We start from the raw sequence: 14,636 nt of genomic DNA on the forward strand, positions 1-14,636 counted from the left end.
AAAGAAGCCAGCCACCACCCACCCCGAAACTTGCTAGCAGGCGGTGGGGAGAGGGGTGGGAATATGTCCGCATGGAAATGCAGATTCCTACTCTTAGACTCGCTAGTGTCGGAGGGTGGGATGAGCTGTGGTCCAATGCCTACGCCTGAAGCCGTGAGAGGCGGATGCTGGGGCCAATCGGCTGTAAGCGCGATGCGGTACTCTTCCAAGCCTGCCTCTCATTGGAGCAGGGGGAGGGGCGGGGTATGACTCTGCGATAGGCTGCGGAAGTGTGATTGGCGCGGGAGGCGTCCAACGGGCTTGGGCGGGTCTGGGTACCTGCGAGGGACCAAGCGGGAACCGCCGCGCGGCGGCTAGAGAGACGCGGGGCGGCGGCCGACATGTTCCAGGGCGCGGACGGCCAGCCTGGCGAGTCGGGCTCCAGGTACGCAGGCCGGTGCTGGGGTCCGGGTGGGCGCGGAACTACAGCCACGTGGCGGGCGGGAGACCCTGCAGATGCGGTGGGTGTGGCTCGTGGCTCCCCTGAGGGTGCTGAGCGAGCTCTCCCGGGTTGCCTGAAGCCGGGCCTCGCAGGAAGGCTGGGGGTCGAGCGAGCGGAGTGGAGACCGGGCGGCGGGACGAAGACACGTGGCTCTCCTGAAGCGCTAGTCGGGCGCCGCCGAGCTCCGTTTGCCGGATCCTGAATCTTTCCCGCGTACACCAGCTTGCTTTGGTTGGTTACGACGACCCTTGAATGTAGCTGAGTGGCGGCAGCAGTCTCTGACCCAACCCACGGCCAGGTGTTCATCGGGTGCACGTCCTGGTCCTCCCTGGCCGGGGACCTTCCCAACGTAGTTCCATCTGGACTTTCCTTCTGTCTGATCTGCTTTGAGTGACAAAATGAAACTGGTGTTCATGACTTCCCGAGCTCCGGAAGTTAGTGGTGAAGTAGGCGTCCACGGAGAGGATTTTAGAAAAAGGAGGAATTCCCCATTTGATACTGGAGTGAGGGCCAAGAGAAGGAAACTGCCGAACATGGTTGATGAAGTCTCAGTCTGGGCCATGTTCAGTAGAAACAGTGCTTTGGGTGGCATTTGACCCCGGTTGGGAGGAAGCTAGCGCCTAGTCAGACTCATTGCCTCAAAGTCTTTGATTTTTGCCTGAAGCTACTGTAAGGTCTCCATTTCAGTTTTTCCTCTCTTCTAACCCTGTCTTTTGTCTCTTTGCTGAAGGATTTTCTTGTGCTGGGGATTTTTGAGCTGTAAAAACATTATGCTATTGCCGTCATTCATCCATTAAATGGATAATGGTGAAGAATGTGCCCACATTTGTTTCTCGTGGCATTATCCCACACCTGACCAGTTTCTAAAAGTTTTTCTGAAGTTCAGCGTTGCGGGATGGTTCGGGGTCATTGATACTGTTGAGGCGTTTTCTCGTGCCATAGTCCACTTGAAGTGTGTGGCTTTTCATCTTAGTCTATGTCTCTTTTATTCTCTTGTATAATTTGAATATTTATGCTGAAAAAAGAAAAAAGTAATTGGAATGTACCCCCACATTGTGAATTTGGCCCTAAAATCTGAGCTGGCTAATCTCTTGCTAGCCTCTTCCATTCCATTGGTGTTAATGTGATAATGGCTGCTAGGAGCTTCCAGAAGGCCACACTGTGCCATTGTTCTGAGCCCTGTTTATTGAAAGGCCTATTGAACTCTCAGTCCCATTTGTGAGACCCTGCTGGGGCAGCCTTAAGACTTGCATTGCTGTTGTAGGCTGTGCAACTTGTGCTTGCCCCATTGTCTTGGGGATGGAGGTGGACACTGCTGCAGCCCAACTGGCCCATTATCTTTGTCAAAACTTTGTATAGCACCACTTTACCTTGCTTGTTGTCAGATTAAAATCCCGACAAGTAGACAAAGTGATACTAAATCCTTAATTTCTATACCCATATTAGCATTAATTTCAATAACTACCTTTGTCTCCTGCATTCCCGCCGTGGACTCAGCTTGTCTCCTCCCGAGGTGGCTTTGAGGTTCCAGGAACACGGTGCTTCTATTGCATCATGCACATGGAACACAAGCCATTGACGCAGACCTGGCTGTACTGTTAGCTCTAGAGGTCCAGGCCATACACTTGATCACCCCGTGTTTTGCGTCTGGAAGTGGGTGCAGAATAACCACAGAGAGACTGGGAAGGTGAGAGTGTAGAGCCAAAGACAAACACCCGACAGGACACTAGTGGCTTGGAAAACAACTGTCTTCAAATACACAGATATGAATAAAATAAAGCTAGGAATATTCATGCCTACTATCCCAGCTCATGGGACCAAAAAGCCTGGGATGGTCAAAACAGGTTTGTGTCAATGGGCACTGATGGCAGGCAGTCTAACTTACCCATCAACGTGCATGGTCTAAATCTTTGGTTTTTTTTAAATTGTGCTATATATTTTTCTCTGCTCCCCTCCCTTCCTCTCTCCTCCCCTTCAACCCTCTCCCAAAGTCCCCATGCTCCCAATTTACTCAGGAGATCTTATCTTTTTCTGCTTCCTATGTAGATTAGATCTATGTAAGTCTTTCTTAGGGTCCTCATTGTTGTCTAGGTTCTCTGGGATTGTGATTTGTAGGCTGGTTTTCTTTGCTTTATGTTTAAAAGTCACTTAAACATATGATAATTGTCTTTCTGGGTTACCTCACTCAATATGATGTTTTCTAGCTCATCCATTTGATTCAAGGTATCATTTTTTTTCTGCGGTGTAGTACTCTGCTGTGTAAATAAATGTAGCATGGTCTAAATCTTGTTGAGAATTTTCTAATAGGCTTTTAGTTAAACTTTTTTTCCCCCTTTTCAGATGAACTTTTCAATCCTTTCCTATGGCCCCACAAGAAATGCTAACTGTTGACAGGGCAGGTTTGGCACATCCTCTTTCCCTCTCCTCCCCAAGAAGACAGTGACCTGGCACTGGTTCAGGGTCCTGTCGGTACATGCCTGGCATCTGTGGCGTTGAGTGTCCAGCCTGGATTTTCTGTTGAAGCATGACTGGCACATTTTGTCAACCTGAGATCCTCACTTTATACTTCTCTGCCTTAGAGCAGGCAATCTGAGAACTTTGTTCACATTCCGCAGAAGTGGATGGCCTCTCTGGGTGAAACAAACACATTTTAGATACTTTTGCTGTTGTTGTTAACTAACCCTAGAGTAGTTTCTGTTTGCATAGCTTTTCAGTCAGCCCTATCCTCCATTCTTGTCTTTTATGTGGCAACCATTCTTTGATTTTAAGTATTTTTCTAAATGTCTGAGGTCATCAGTCTCAATGCTCAGAGCTAGTGGAAGAGGGTGGAACCCGGTGTGGTGCACAGCTGTGGGAGGCAGAGGCAGAAGGATATCTGGGAGTTTGGAGCTCTTACACAGAGTTCCAATACAGCCACCACTGCATAGATAACCTGTCTTAAAACCAGAGAGATGTGGACCATTTGCTGGATTAAAATTTACTTTCAAGCGGCTGTGTATTGTTTTTAATTTTGAGATGGTCTTGGGTGGCATTGCATTCTCTATATAGTGGAGGATAACTTGTTTTGGTTTTGAGACAGGGTCTCTTTTTATGTAGGGTGCCCTGTCTGTCCTGGAACTTGCTATATCATAGAGATCCATCTGCCTCTGCCTCCTGAGTGCAGGGATTAAAGGCGTACCCCCACTATGCCAAGCTAAGGATAACTTGAATACTGATCTTTCTACCAAGTGCTGAGATTCCAGGTATGGCTACCATGCCTGACTAAAAGGCATTTTAATAAGTCTAACCAGGTGTTTGAAATAGGCCTACAAATCTTTCTCCATGTTGCAGTTGTATATCTGTGCTCTGGACTCGAGGACCAAGCTTTACGGTAATTTTATAGGTCGTCAGCTGACAGTAAAAATTATCCACTTTCTAACTTCCCTGTAGTGCCTGGTAAAGTTTCCTTCCCAAAGGTTGGGGCCTAAGGTAGGTGTTGCCGTTGGAAGCCACATTCTTTATGAGTGTTTGATTAAAGGCTGTGCTTGTAGAATATCAGTAGAGTTTAGAGGGGTGTTCAGTGCACATGCCCTGAGCAGAAGTAGGTAATGCTGCCAGTGAGGTGGTTCTTTTCTAGTCTAGGCACTTCACTGCTTACACCAGACATCCTAGTATAGCGAATCTTTACGTCAGGAATTATCAGAGATGATGAACCCAAGATAAAGAGAAACATGGAACTTGTTAAAATTAGAAGGGGTCTGTATTAAAACCCAGCAAAGGATCTAGGGTATAGGCTACACCCTAATGCCTTCCTAAAGGTGTCTGGGAAACATAAGGGAAGAACACCTTTATCGTGTACTTACGGTCGGGCCAGACCCCAGATCAATACTCATGAGTTCTAGCAGGGGAGTCCCTGGCTACCTTAGCTACTAAGCAGAAGGTTGGTAAAGATAAGGACGTGCTTACATGTAAACTATGTAGCAAAGTTGAGACAACATGGAAAAGAAAGCAAAATAGAATCTTTTTAATCATGACTTTTATCCTGATCAGAATCTAAAATGATATTGGCAGAGTATTAAAACTAATTTCTGGCTCGGCAGTGGTGGCCTTTAATCCCAGCACTCAGGGAGGCAGAGGCAGGTGGATCTCTGAGTTCTTGGCCAGCCTGGTCTACAAGAGCTAGTTCCAGGAAAGCTAGGGCTGTTACACAGAGAAACCCTGTCTTGAAAAAGCAAAAACAAAACTAATTTCTAATCCTCATTTCTGTATAATATGACTCTTAATGTAAAGTTCCGCCGGGCGGTGGTGGCGCACGCCTTTAATCCCAGCACTTGGGATGCAGAGGCTGGCGGATCTCTGTGAGTTCGAGACCAACCTGGTCTACAGAGCTAGTTCCAGGACAGGCTCCAAAGCCACAGAGAAACCCTGTCTCGAAAAACCAAAAAAAAAAAAAAAAAAGGTAAAGTTCCGTGTGTGGTTCACCTTACTCTACCCCTGTGTATGTGTCTTTCTGTGTAACCCAGCCTGAACTCTAAATCCTGCCTTCATCTCTCCCGAGTGCCATCATACTGTCAGACCTTGTGATGAGCTCGCTTCTGTTCACATCATTTCCATAGGAAAGCGGCCATCGACACCAATCCTAGTGAGGCCTGGGAGCCTGTGGTTGGCTGTCATTCACTTGTGTTCTCTCTGTTCATAGATCCATGAAGCCCCCAGGAGGAGAATCGAGCAATCTTTTTGGAAGTCCAGAAGAAGGTGTTCCTTCAAGCAAACCTAATAGGATGGCATCTAATATTTTTGGACCAACTGAAGAACCTAAAAACATACCGAAGCGGACAAATCCTCCAGGTGTGGTCTTTGTACTTCTTAGAGCCTTTGGCCTTCATTTTCTTCTGTTCTTCTAAAATATTGTCTTAGGGCTTCTGTTGCTGTGGTGAAACACCAGGACCAAAGCAAGTTGGGGAGAAAAGGGTTTATTTGGCTCACAGAATGCCTGATGGCTTGCCTACAGCTCACTCTTAGGAAGCATTTTCTTAATTGAAGTTCCCCCCTCCCGAAGACTACAGCTTGTGTCAAGATGACATAAAGCATCGTTTTGTTTTGTTTTTTAAGACAGGGTCTCACTCTGTAGACCAGGCTGGCCTTGAACTTACAGACACCTGCCTGCCTCTGCCTCCCTCCTACTGTGACTAGAGACATGCCCTGTCATGCCCAGCTTGTTCTGAGTTTTTGCTTGGTTGCTTTTTGTTGTTATTTGAAGACAGAGTCTGTCTGTGTAGCCTAGATTGTGAACTCAAAACCTTTCTGTTGTCTCCTGTGTCTGAGACTTCCGGTGTGGACCACGTGCCTTGCTTTTTTGTTTGTTTGTTCGTTTTGTTTTGTTTTTTTTGAGACAGGGTTTCTCTGTATGACAGTCCTTGCTGTCCTGGAACTAGCTCTTGTAGACCAGGCTGGCCTCAAACAGAGATCCACCTGCCTCAGCCTCCCAAGTGCTGGGATTAAAGGTGTGCACCACCACTGCCTGGCTTATTTGGTTTTCAATGTTTCACCTTGAATTCTTAGTCTTCTGAGTTATGTTCTTTGAGTTTGACCAAGCCAAATTTCCATAGCAAATAAAGTGAGCCTCTATGGACAGCACCAGGAATGAGTCGCCTAGTTTTGATTTCCTTCATCACCACATGTATCGTTTATTTCCATTTTACAGCTCAGAAGGTAGAGGTGACACAGTTAATGAATAACTAGGCAGGGACTCCCTGGCAGCTCTGCTACATTGTGTTGCCTTCTCCAGGCAAGAGTGCTCAGCACGGGGACTGGTCCTCAGGAGGTGTGTGAGCGAGGTTCATTCTACAGTTTTAAAAAGATGCAGCCCTTATATAGCCACCCCTAAGTGTGTTATTTCTCCCTTAAAAAGACAGGCCCTCTTTCAGTCTCCACTTTGTTTGTTTGTTTGTTTTTGGTTTTTCTAGACAGGGTTTCTCTATGTAACAGCCCTAGCTGTCCTAGAACTCGCTCTTGTAGGCCCGGGCTGGCCTTGCACTCACAGAAATCCACCTGCCTCTGTGCCCCCCACCCCACCCCCCAGTGCTGGGATTAAAGGTATGCACCACTACCTGGCTCCAGGGACATTTTTATGTAAATAAAGATTCAAAATAATCTTTATAGAACACAACTTTAATGTAAAAAGAGGGGGAAGTCTCGTTCGTTTGAATATGGATAAAGAAAGTGACCACTCCACTCTCAGGTCCCCTCTACACCAAGCAGTTATCTGAGAGCAAACGGAAGCAGAAGAAATCTAACAAGTTGTTTTAAAGAGTTTTGACCTAGGCGATCTCTGAGTTCAAGGCGAACCTAATCCACAGGGGAGTTCCAGGATAGCAGGACTACACAGAGAAACCTTGTCTTGAAACCCTACCCCCACCTCCAAAAATGTCCGTGGAATGCTTTTTTAGTTTATGGTGGTTTGGCTTTACCTGGGGAGATGTAAACAGACTTCTGTTCACCTTAGATATCCCCTCAGTAACAGACCAAATAAACAGTCCATGCAAGTCCAGCTGGTCAGCCACTGAGTTACTGGGGTTGTTTATGGAGTGTCAGGAAGGGTTACTTAGGGGCATAGCTCCAAAACAGCTGCATCACTGAAAAGGCCTTTTTCAGCATGGACGTGGCCTCCTAAAAGACACATAGGTTTAATCCTCTCTTTAGGTCTGTATGTCCTAACATTTCCTGAGGCCATGTGTATCTGGGTCGTACAGCTAGAGACAGTGGGGAGGGAGTGGCTAGAATTCCAGGTGAGGGTGTAGCGACCTCTGAGGGCAGTAGTCCACAGGTCTCACTCAGGTAGTCACAGCTTCTCTGATTATGGCAATGGATGTTGTGCCTGGAAGACAGTGCTCCAAATCATATGGGAAGCATAGTTGGCATGTATTGATAATTTGCACTGTAGATGTTGTCTCGAGCGTTTATCCAAGGAACTACAGCAACTTACAGAATACAACCCATTTGTTGTCCTTATTGTTAAATTAAGGGATTGGAAAGCCAAGGTATCTTAGAGCAACATGGGTAGTCATTGGGGTGCTTCTTCTATTATAGATTATAGCTCCTGCTGGTGTACGAAAGCCATGATTTGTCTGCCTCTATCTGGCGTAATGCTGTGGGGAAGGGGGTGCTCGGTATATACTGAGTGAAGACATCAATTGGTGTTTTGTACCTTTCTGCCTAACGTAGGCATCCTTGTATAATGTCCAGGCCTCAGGCCATGAGATCCTTTTGAGATGCACTGTTTCTGTCATAGCCTCAGAAACTCAAGGGGCAACCAGGGGCACATCTCCCGACTTGTTGACATCTAGTCGTCGTCCCTACAAGTTCTGGCCAGGAGGAGGTCAATGACTAACCTTATTTTCCAGATTGTAGGTTCACCATGAATAGCAGTGAATTAAACATTCAGTTATTGCTTTTAATCTGCTAAGAACTCTTGCTGATTAACAGAGGAGACTTTCCACTGGAAAAGGGAACTCTGGGGAGAGGTGGTGTTTTATTCCTTCCCAAGGGCGGCTTAGCTGTGCTTGCAGAAGCTGCAGCAGACCAGGTTAAGGATTAGTTGGGATGGAAGCCTTCAGGGACTTAAAATAATTATTCCTTCCCTATTGCCCTGGAACGCAGGAAGGCATTAAGTCTACTGATAGGCTGTCTCTCGAGGTAACCGCAGTTGGGTAGGTTCAGATGGTGTTCTGACATTCACTGTTCTGTGATTGTTTCTGCAGGGGGCAAAGGAAGTGGTATCTTTGATGCATCGACTCCTGTGCAGACTCGACAGCGACTGAACCCACCTGGCGGGAAGACTAGTGACATATTTGGGTCCCCAGTCACTGCCACTGCACCCCTGGCACACCCAAACAAGCCCAAGGTATGGACAACATTCAAATAGCAGACAGAAGAGGAAAAAGTTGTGCCAACTTAACTTTTCTAAAAGTGCCAACGCAGCTGTGACATCGTTAGGAAGAGTCGGGCAGTATTGGTTTCCCAGCATGGCCATTCATCATTAGGTTTGGAGTCACCCAGAAAACATGTCTCAACCTCCTCACACTGGGAGAAGTAGTCATGTTCATCTCTGCACAGCAGCTGCCAAGCACTTGTCTGTGCTACCTGACTTTGTATATACAAGGTCTGGTGACTGAGCACAGTGCATGAGGGTTTGACTCTCATTGATTATTTGAAAGGAAAGATGTTGGGTTTGTTCTTTCTATAGTACTAGAGATTAAACCTGGGGCTTCATACACTCTAGATAAATGTTTTACCCGTGAACTCTCTCCGCAGCTTGACCTTGTATTATCTTTGAGGGTTTATGGTCCTAGGCAAACAGGGTTGCAGGCCTCTGAGCCAGTGAAGGCTCCCTTGATAACATGAACTCTTGCCTGTACTCCCAACTCGGGAGCTGCTGGGAAAACACCACCAGAGCAATGTGACTTTGGACTTGACATTTGGATGTACTGATTAGATCTCTGAACACCCTGACCTGGGGGCCTCTAGAGGCTTGGCCAAGGCCAGTCTTAGCTTCCCTGTGTCCCAGAGCTTATTGGTAATGAAACCCAGAACTATATTATTGTTATAATTGTTAGCGATATCTTTGTTTTAGTTACTATTTTTTATTTAAAATTTTCTTAGCTTTTTAGATTTTGTGTGTTCGAGTATTTTGCCTATGTGCATGTTTGTATGCCATCTGTGCACCTGGTATCTAATGAGGTCAGAGGGCATCAGATCCCCTTGTGGAGGCAAGGGTGACAGTGAGCTAACATCACTGTTGCAGTTCAGCAGGGTCCATGGGACTCAGTCACAAGTCTCTGTCTTGCCGTATTAGAGATCCAACATGCTAGAGATGCACCTAACCACTGAGCAGCACTCTAGCCTACAAAAAGTTTATTTATTGTAAATTGTGTTATTTTTAATTAGTAGGTGTGGCAGCAAGAAGTGTGTGCATGTGAGTATAGGTACCCTCGGAGGCATCTTATTCCCCTGGAGCAGTAGTTACAGACAACTCTAACTGGGAACCAATCTCAGATCCTGTGGAAGAACAGCAAGAGGTCTTAACCACTGCGCCATCTCTCTAGCCCATGTTTCAAAAGTTAAAAATAAAGCAGACCTAGCCTGATGGTGGGACACTTTAATCCCAGCACTCGGGAGGCAGAGGCAGGCAGATCTCTGTGAGTTTGAGGCCAGTCTGGTCTACAGAGCTAGTTCCAGGACAGCCAGGGCTACACAGAGAAACCCTGTCTCGAAAAAAGCAAACAGACGAATGAATGAATGAATGAATGAAGCAGACCCTATAGTGCAGGTCTATAACTCTAGCTGTTCAGGAACTGAGGATCAATACCTGCCTACCTTCAGGGTGAGTTCAAGCCTAGACTGGAAATTTTAATGAGAACCTGTCTCAAAAAGTTTAAAAAAAAAAAAAAAAAAAAAACTTGAGGATGTGGGCCTGGTGGTAGAATGCTTCTCTAGCAGGCATGAGGTCCTAGGTTCAAGCCTTAGGTGGGTAGAAAGGTCATCCTCAGATCTTTATTGTCTACCTGAATGAGCACTAACCTGATGACTCGTCTTGTTGTAGGATCATGTTTTGCTATGTGAAGGTGAAGACTCTAAATCGGACCTGAAAGGTGAGTATATTTCCTGCCTGTTATGCTGGGAGAGTTCCTAGTGGGTTTGACAGACAAAAGGATAGCACCTCTGTGCTTTCCAAGACAGCTGACCAAAGCAAGCATAAGGGAATGGCTAGTGGCTGTTCTTCCAGAGGACCCAGGTTCAATTCTCAACCCCCACAGGGCAGTTCATAGCTATCTGTAACAAAGTTTCAGGGGATCTGGCACCCCCACACAGACATACATGTAGGCAAAACACCAATGCACATTAGATAGATAGACAGACAGACAGACAGACAGACAGACAGACAGACAGACAGAGTGGATAAGGGGTTTAGTGTTTAAAAAAGGCTGGGGTCAGGGCTGGAGAGATGGCTCAGAAGTTAAGAGCACTGACTGCTCTTTCAGAGGACCTGACTTCAGTTCCTAGCGTGGTGGCTCACAGCCTTCTAAAATGAGATCTGGTGCCCTCTTCTGGCGTGCAGGCAAAACACTATATACATAAATAACTCTTTAAAAATTAAAAAGAAAGCTGGGGTCATGAGCATAGTTACTTCTGTAATCTTTTAGGTTTTCTTTTCTGGAGCAGTGGTTCTCAGCCTTCCTAATGCTGCAACCTTTATAACACTTTACTACAGTTCCTCATGTTGTGATGGCCCCACCATCAAGTTATTTTCATCGCTACTTCGTAATTGTAATTTCACTACTGTTAAGAATCATATTGTAAAAATCTGTGTTTTCTATTAGCCTTAAGTGACCCCTGTGAAAGGGTCGTTCAGCTCCCAAAGGAGTCGTGACTCACAGGTGGAGACAGGTGGAGAGCACTGGTCCAGAAGCTCGTTGTGCCAGCAGGAAGGGTAGGAATCCAGAATGCTTCATGAACTTGAGACCAAGTGGGAGCTAGTAGAATTGAGAGCTTACTCAGTGTGCTGTGACGCTTTCAGTTAGTGTAGTTGCTGCCTCTCACAGACAGATATTGGCTTTGTCCTACAGATACAACAAACTTACCCCGAGGAGAGCAGAGCGAGAAGGGAAGCTCAAAAGAAGCAGACCATGCCAAGATAACAGAGCCCACACCTACAGTTGACAGTCATGAGCCCAGACTGGGACCGCGGCCTCGGTCCCACAACAAGGTCCTGAACCCACCAGGAGGCAAATCCAGCATCTCCTTCTATTGAGAGGCTCCTCCTCTGCCTGTACTCAGACCGGAAACTCAGAGATAGGGTATTGAAATGTTAGTGCTTCCTTTAACCCAAATGAGTCGGGGTGGGAGAGGGGTTGTCATGCGTGTGGGGTTGCCTGCTCATAGGCCTGATGCCTTTGGAGGAGCTGCAGAAGGACTGTGCCTTCCAGACTGCCAAGATACACATCTGTGGGGATAAAGTGGGGCGCTCTTACGCCTCGTCTGTAGTTGTTCTGTGTGGAACAGTAAGGTTCTGGGAAGGGCGAAAGAGATGGCACCCGTTAGCAGAAGGCTCATTAGGGTATGTCTCGTCCTTGTATCAACAGTCTGCTGGCTGTTGGGCATCTAAGAATGGTGGTTTGGCTGGGAAAAAAAGAAAAGAGAAAGAAAGGAAAAAACAAACAAACTACCTATCCCTCACTGTGGGATGGAAGAGAAACACATAGACAAAAACTCTTAAAGACAGAGTGAGGTCTACATAGCCTTTCCTTTCAGGGAATGCTTATCACCAAAATGTTTCCACCTCTGAGGTTACCTCTGAGCCCTAGTGTCTCCTTTTCCTTTTGTTCCCCTCAATACGTCACCCTGTAGTGTTGGAATGTGACTGCTCTTTTTGGTAGCAGTCAGCAGAAAATCAAACAGTTGTTCTCAGTCTTGTCCTGAGTGGAAGGTTTGGATGCCCTGATCCTCTGAATTGTAGTCTCCTTCCTGCTCCTAACACCATGGCCAGGTCTAGGTAGCAGCCTGTCTTCCTTTATGGTTGGTTTGATTCCTGCCATGCCAGGTTTGCATATGGGTTGTTCCTTTTGTTTCTCCCATCAGCCTTGAGTCTAACCTTAGTTCCTCACCGTGAGGGCTCTTGCTATCTGTGGTTCTTCCTGTACATAAGGCCTCAACCTCTGCAGGGTTTTAAAGACTACTCAAATATGTCCAGGTATTGGGTGAATTTTTGATTTTCCCGTCTGTTCCTGTAGTTGGGAGGAAGACCTGCTGAAGAACACTGGGTTGGGTGGGTTTCTTTAGCCATCTGCAGAGGTATTGTTAAGATCAGCAGCTTATGAATACCCATGGACTGTGCTTCTAACACCTAGAAAACATCACTGTGTACACCAAAGCAGAAGAGTGGCCTAAGCCACCTTTAGAAAGCTTCAGACTTCTTAACCTTGTTCGTGAACAGTGCCCCTCAGGCCTGGATAGTGAGTATTTTGGCAATAAGGTCACGACTGTCATCTGACAGCAGAGATCCTGGCTCCACAGCCATGCTACCTGCTGCCCGGTCTTTCATGTCAGGCATATCTCCGTCCTGTTCCGTCTTTAAGGGCTGCAGCCTTAGTTCCTTGGTTCCCGCTTGTGGGCGTCTGTGAAAGGGCTCCTGAGTGGTGCTACAGAGCTTTATAGCAGATGCCAGAAATGTCCTCTTCAGAGTTTGGGGAAGCAACAGTTCTGCAGTCACGCTCATTGGCCTAGATGCTAAAGTGCCTGCAGGAGCCCCTGCGGGGTTCTGCTTCCAGCACCTGGTTCATTGAGGGCTTTGACCATGGCTTTGTCAACCAAAGAGTTTATACCTTTCTGCTGCCCTGTTTCCTGAAGCCAAGAAACATGTATTACATGTATGTAATTCTGTAACAACTCAAATGGGTTGTGGTTAAGTCATGAGGATGTCATTTGGAATTCAGAGTATGTTTTCCATTTAAGAAAATGTCATAAATGTTTGCTTATTTTGCCCAGACTCTAACATCTTTAACTTATAAGGAAATGATACAATGATAGAAACAAACCTCCTTTTGTAACTGCTTTCTTAAGTAGAAAATGATTTGTGAGTTCCAAATTGCATTGTCAATAAAAAAATCTGACATCACTGTGCTGGCCCTGCTGCTGGTCCAGCGAGAGAAGAGCTCCAAGACCACTTGCTGGCCTGGATGGCTGAGAGACTATGGGAACCTGAGACAGTGACCCATAGCAGCTGCCTTACTCGCTCCTCTTTCTCTGAAACTGGGCCCAGAGCATGGCCAGTCTGCCGCCCAGGAAGAGGCCCTGCCCGGCTAAATCCAGTGGAATACAGTTCTCACACCTGCATTAGCCTTAACACTTTGTTTAAGTGCATTTGGTGCCAACATTTTTCTAGCACTATGTCAGAGCAAGAAACCTGTCCTTACATCATAATGCGATTTTATAGGAATGTTTTGTTATTTTTATGAGACAAAACGGGGTATAATGGTTGAATTAAACTTAGTAACCACATACTTAAAGCCTGTGTGTATTTGTGTAAACACGCTCCTCCATTTTGTGTGTGTGTGTGTGTGTGTGTGTGTGTGTGTGTGTTTGAGAGGGAACAATGCCTAAACTATGATCCTTTTTCATGGTTTTCTGCTTACAAAGATGACTCCTCCATTCCTTGGTCTTGATCCAGAAATGCCCGAGATAATCATCTCTAAGATTTGGGCAGAATTAATGGGCAATATTCTGTAATGTACTATCTAGTTTTCTGTAGTTGAAGTGTATTCTCTAGGACAAGTGGTGTGGGCAAACTTAACCTGTTCCAGATTGACTTTGAAATAACCCAGTAACAAGTCTTGCAGTGACAAGGTGGAGTGTCCAACTAGCTTTGTTGAGAAAATACGGGTTGGATGTCTTTCCTTTGTGTGTATCATCTGTTTTCATATGGTCGCCCAAACTCCATGTCCTCGTGTGAATTTTACAGATCATGGCAGAGTGTCTGCCTGCTTGGTGAGTCTCTGAAGTTTCACATCATTCTGAATGAGGGATCAGTTTATGATATAACCAATGCTTCACAAGCCAGGAGTGATGGCACACATCTTTATCCCAGCTCTTGGGTGGCAGAAGCATGCAGATCTTTGAGTTCAAGGACAGCCAGGGCTACACAGAGAAACCCTGTTTTAGGTAGGTAGGTAGTGTTAGGAATAATTCCAATCAGACCAAATAAAGAATGCCCACGTTTAATAAATGCAGTGCTCCCGGGTGGCCGGGAGCATTGGCTTGGGGTGACAACCATGCAAAACCCGAAGACCAGCCGTGGGCCATGATACCACAGCAGGCCACGAAGGCAACCAGTCCCAGGCAGTGAGCCCCCAAAGTGGCTAGTGGGCCATGAGGGCTAGCTGGTCTTAGGCAGGAAGCCATGTGGCGGGTGGGAGACTTAGATGGATAGGCATGCCATGCAGAATGAGGTTGGATATTTATCTAGTGGGTTATGGAAGGGAAGGGGAGAGGGAGGGAGAAGGGGGATGAGGAAAGAAACGGGGGGGGGGGGTCCTGGAGGTGCATGGCAGCAGATACATCTTTGGGAGAGAAACAGAAAAGGGGCTCTGGCTGCAAGCAGGGAGGAAGATCTGCCTGCCTA

General features: G+C 46.5%; 1 protein-coding gene across 2 annotated transcripts; it reads left to right on the top strand.

Annotated features, from left to right (window-relative positions):
* Positions 1-264: 264 nt before the first annotated feature.
* Jpt2 (Jupiter microtubule associated homolog 2) lies at positions 265-11,308 on the top strand. Of its 2 annotated transcripts, none has more exons than XM_050135559.1 (5): positions 265-424; positions 5,160-5,308; positions 8,221-8,363; positions 10,062-10,110; positions 11,086-11,308. In XM_050135559.1, exons 1-5 carry the CDS (start codon positions 381-383, stop codon positions 11,268-11,270), a joined length of 570 nt encoding a protein of 189 aa, XP_049991516.1. In that variant the 5' UTR covers positions 265-380; the 3' UTR covers positions 11,271-11,308. The 2 variants fall into 2 exon arrangements, with proteins under 2 accessions (XP_049991516.1, XP_049991524.1); XM_050135567.1 differs by lacking the exon at positions 265-424 and adding an exon at positions 439-712.
* Positions 11,309-14,636: the final 3,328 nt, after the last annotated feature.

Source organism: Alexandromys fortis, unplaced genomic scaffold (assembly GCF_014885135.2).
Source record: "Alexandromys fortis isolate MF-2015 unplaced genomic scaffold, M_Fortis_MF-2015_v1.1 scaffold_29, whole genome shotgun sequence".
In the NCBI taxonomy this organism is placed as follows: domain Eukaryota; kingdom Metazoa; phylum Chordata; class Mammalia; order Rodentia; family Cricetidae; genus Alexandromys; species Alexandromys fortis.

Coding starts and splice junctions, on each gene's coding strand:
- Jpt2 (XM_050135559.1), top strand. CDS start 381: ATGTTCCAGGGCGCGGACGGCCAGCCTGGCGAGTCGGGCTCCAG. Junction 425..5,159: donor CCTGGCGAGTCGGGCTCCAG/GTACGCAGGCCG, acceptor CTCTGTTCATAG/ATCCATGAAGCCCCCAGGAG. Junction 8,364..10,061: donor CACACCCAAACAAGCCCAAG/GTATGGACAACA, acceptor GTCTTGTTGTAG/GATCATGTTTTGCTATGTGA.